At 63.1% G+C, this 3614-nt stretch overlaps 1 protein-coding gene across 1 annotated transcript in view; it reads left to right on the top strand.

Moving 5' to 3' along the window:
• The window catches only part of ATG2A (autophagy related 2A), a 26632-nt gene extending 24323 nt beyond the window's left edge, over window positions 1–2309 (top strand). Inside the window, exons 38-39 of the mRNA XM_021708392.1 lie at window positions 517–598; window positions 2116–2309. Coding sequence (XP_021564067.1) covers window positions 517–598; window positions 2116–2309 — 276 coding nt within the window. The remainder of the gene's footprint in view (window positions 1–516; window positions 599–2115) is intronic.
• The last annotated feature ends 1305 nt before the right edge of the window (window positions 2310–3614 follow it).

Below are 3614 nucleotides of genomic sequence, written 5' to 3'. Positions count from 1 at the left end.
GGAAGCGTCCGCGCCCCCCCGCGCCGAGCTGCCGTTGCCCTCCACACGCTCGCACCGTGTTTCTTGCGAGCCAGGAGGCGGCAGCCCCGTCGTGCCCTTTCCCCTTCCCCGGGAGCACTGCACCGAGGCGGGTGGGCCCGTGGGGAAACTGAGGCTTGGGTTAGCAACCAGAGTCCGGGACCCTCGTTTTGCCAGACTCGTCTGCAGACCCCTCTGGGGTCTGCTCCCTCTTCAGCCCGTCCTCGGTGGGGGCAGATCTGGGCACTGTGAACGAGCCGGAAGCTCCGTCCCGGGGGACCCCGGGGAAGTAGGCCGGGCAGGGGGCAAGGCCCCAAGGGGGCAGGGCTTCGGATGCCAGGGGCTGATGCCACCGGGAGGGGCAGATGGGGCCCAGCCTGAGGCTTCCTGGACCACCCCGCCCTGCCCGGCCCCGGCCACAGTCCAGGGTTTGCTGGCCTTCGAACCGCACTTGTGATCAGTATTGACGGTGGCGGGGTAATCATTAACCGCCGCCAGGGCTGGGCCAACGGCTCAAAAGGCACCGGGCGCAGGGCGTCCCGCTTCCTCCTCGTGCCCCGAGGGCCAGCCCGGCACGCAGGTAAGCGGCTTCCCCTGGCAGTAGGGCCCCTGCAGCCTCCTCTGCCCCCAGGAGTCTCCGGAATCCGGGCGCCTTCTGCAGGGTGGCAAGCCCCTTCCCGCTCTGTGCCTCAGTTTCCACCTGTGGGATGGGGGAGCAGGAGCATCGCCTCTCTGATGCCAGGAGCCAGGATTCCTGATGGGCACGGCCTGTGCCAGGCAGGGACACTTGCACTCCACACCACAGAGGCTGGTCTCACCCCAGCCTCTTTGGAAGGGATTGCCAGGCATTTGGGGGTGCAAGTTGGCCATCGCCTGTGGCACCTTTCTCTGAAGGCCTATCCCCCGGCAGAAGGACTCCTGCCCGGGGCCCCCACCCCACCTCAACTGCATCTCAAGAGGGAGGACGCCACTCCAGGGAGGCTCCAGGGCAGCCCAACCCTGGGGCCCTGCTCTGTGACCTCGGGCAGCCCCCTCTCCCTCTCTGGGCCTCTTCCACGGCTGGCAAAGGCGGGCATGGGCCAGATGGACTCTAAGAGCATCCTTCTCTCTCCAGAAGCTTCAGAGTCCCCCGAAACGGGTCTCTGCAGGACTGGCACTGGAAGCCTGCCTGGGAGGGAGGGCACGCTGTGCAGGAGAAAGGTCTGCCCCGGAGCCCTGGGCCAGCTCAGGGATCCGGTCAGCAGCTCTGTCCTCTCCCCACGGTGGAGACAGGCCCAAGGGTCCAAGGGCGGGCGGCTCCCCACCAGTCTGGGCTGGCGTGCAGGGTGGCCTTGCATGTCCTGATTGGCATATGAGGAACCAGCCGTGGTTCAGAGAGGTTAAGCTACTTGCTCGAGGGCACCCAGCGTCCCGGCCCCTGCTGGCTCCCCGGAGGCTGGGGTACCAAGTTCTTCCAACAGTGGCTGCTTAGTCCCCGTTCTTTGGATTCTGCGGCTGGTTTGTCAGCATCGCTCCCAGGTCCCTGCTGTCCCCTTTCTCATCCACCTGGCCACCTTGCTGGTTCTCTGCCTGTTCCTCTCCTCCCAGCCTCCCCTCCGACCCCTGCCCGTCTCCGTCTCCCCTGCTGGGGCCATCCGCGTGAGACTGGGCACGGGGAGCCCTGGAGACTGACAGACGCCCAGCTGTTCCTTGCTGGGGCCCTGCCCCGTGGCTGCAGCAGGGAGGGGGGCAAAGGGCAAAGGGCGGAGGCCACAGTGGCCAGACCCGAATCAGAGGCCTAGCTCTGGCCAGAAAAGAAACCAGGAAACAGAAGGACGTGGGGACAGGGCGTGGGGGTGTCAGCGGGCAAAGGCTGCCCGGAGTCGTAAATCGGAGCCGCTCCTGGCTTTATGGGGCAGGTTTGGGGTTGAGCCTGGACTTCGCCCAGGAAGGGCGCCAGGTGTGGGCCCGTGTGATAAGGGGCCTCAATAAAAGGGCCCTGCGGACCTGAGGCCACGGTGAGCGGGCGTGGGGCCCCCAGGACCCTGCCCAGGGGAGAGGCCGGGCGGGCAGCGGGCCCGGCCCAGGCCTCCCGTGGGCTGCCGCCCCCTGTAACAGCAACTCCATGTGGAAGTGCTCGCTGGTTCCAGTGGGGTTGCTGTTATCGGGTGCGGGGGCCAGCACCCGCGACGGAGGACAGGCGGCCGCCACCCCTGGCCGGTGGGGACCCCGTGGCCACGCCCCTGGCCCAGGACGGCGAAGGGGGCCGTGGGCGGCCGGCGGGCTGCGAGACCGAGTGCACAGGGCTCTGACCTATGAATTGACAGCCAGTGCTCTCGGCTGCCCTCTGGCTGCCAATTCCATAGGTCACAGGTATGTTCGCCTCAATGCCAGCCGCCAGGACCCGCGGGGCTGGGGGGCGCGGGGGTGTCCAGCAGCCCACGAAGACCTTGCTGGACCCGAGGGGCGCTCAAGGCCCCACTCTCGCTTCTGCCCTCCCTTGCATTTCCCCTTTGTGAGCCTGAACTTTTTTTTGAGTCTCACTGTGTCGCCCAGGATGGAGGGCAGGGGCACGCTCACGGCCACCGCAGCCTCGACCCGCTGGGCTCTGGTGATCCTTCTGCCTCAGCCTTCCAAGTAGCCAGAACTACAGCACGCGCCACCACACCCGGCTAATTTTTGTTTTTTTTTAATTTAATTGTATTATTATTATTTTTTGAGCTGGAGTCTCACTTCCAGGCTGGAGGGCAGTGGCACACTGCTCATGGCCACCACAGCCTCGACCTGCTGGGCTCCGGCGATCCTTCCGCCTCAGTCTTCGAAGTAGCTGGAACCACAGGCGCTTGCCACCACACCCGACTAATTTTTTGATTTATTGTGGAGACGAGGTCTTGCCAAGTTGCCCAGGCGGGTCGTGAACCCCTGAGCTCAGGCAACCCTCTCGCTTTGGCCTCCTAAAGCGTGGGGATTAGAGGCTTGAGCCACTGTGCCTAGTCTTCAGTGGGGTAATCTTGAGAAATGTTCATTTCTTTCTTTCTTTTTCTTTTTGAGTCAGGGTCTCACTCTTTTGCCCAGGCTGGAGGGCAGTGGCACACTCACGGCCAGCCCAGCGTCCACCTGCTGGGCTCCGGCGATCCTGCCACCTCAGCCTTCCAAGGAGCCGGATCTACAGGCACGTGCCACCGTGCCTGGCTAATTTTTGATTTATTGTAGAGACAAGGTCTCACCAAGTTGCCCAGGCTGGCCTCGAACCTGCGGGCTCAGGCAATCCTCTTGCCTTAGCTTCCCAAAGCACTGGGATGACAGGCTGAGCCACCGAGTCCAGCCCTAAAGTTTTTATTGTAGAGAAAAGGGCTGGCCAAGTTGCCCAGGCTGGTCTTGAACTCCTGGGTTCAGACAATCCTCCCACCTCGGCCTCCCAAAGTGCTGGGATTACAGGCGTGAGTCACACCCCCCCCCCCGGAGAAATTTTCATTTTGATGAAAAGGTTTCTGCTGCTAAGAAATAAAATTTTGAAAATCAGAAACACAGAGCCAAGAATAAAGTCCAAATTGCTTAATAGCAGGTATTGGCTATTAACGAACCCTTTCTTCGTGCTGGGCCCTCGGCATACATCA

This window comes from Carlito syrichta, unplaced genomic scaffold (assembly GCF_000164805.1).
Source record: "Carlito syrichta isolate Samal-C Ts95f unplaced genomic scaffold, Tarsius_syrichta-2.0.1 Scaffold136096, whole genome shotgun sequence".
NCBI lineage: Eukaryota > Metazoa > Chordata > Mammalia > Primates > Tarsiidae > Carlito > Carlito syrichta.
Note: the sequence above shows the minus strand (reverse complement) of the source record. Positions and strands in the feature narration are given on the sequence as shown.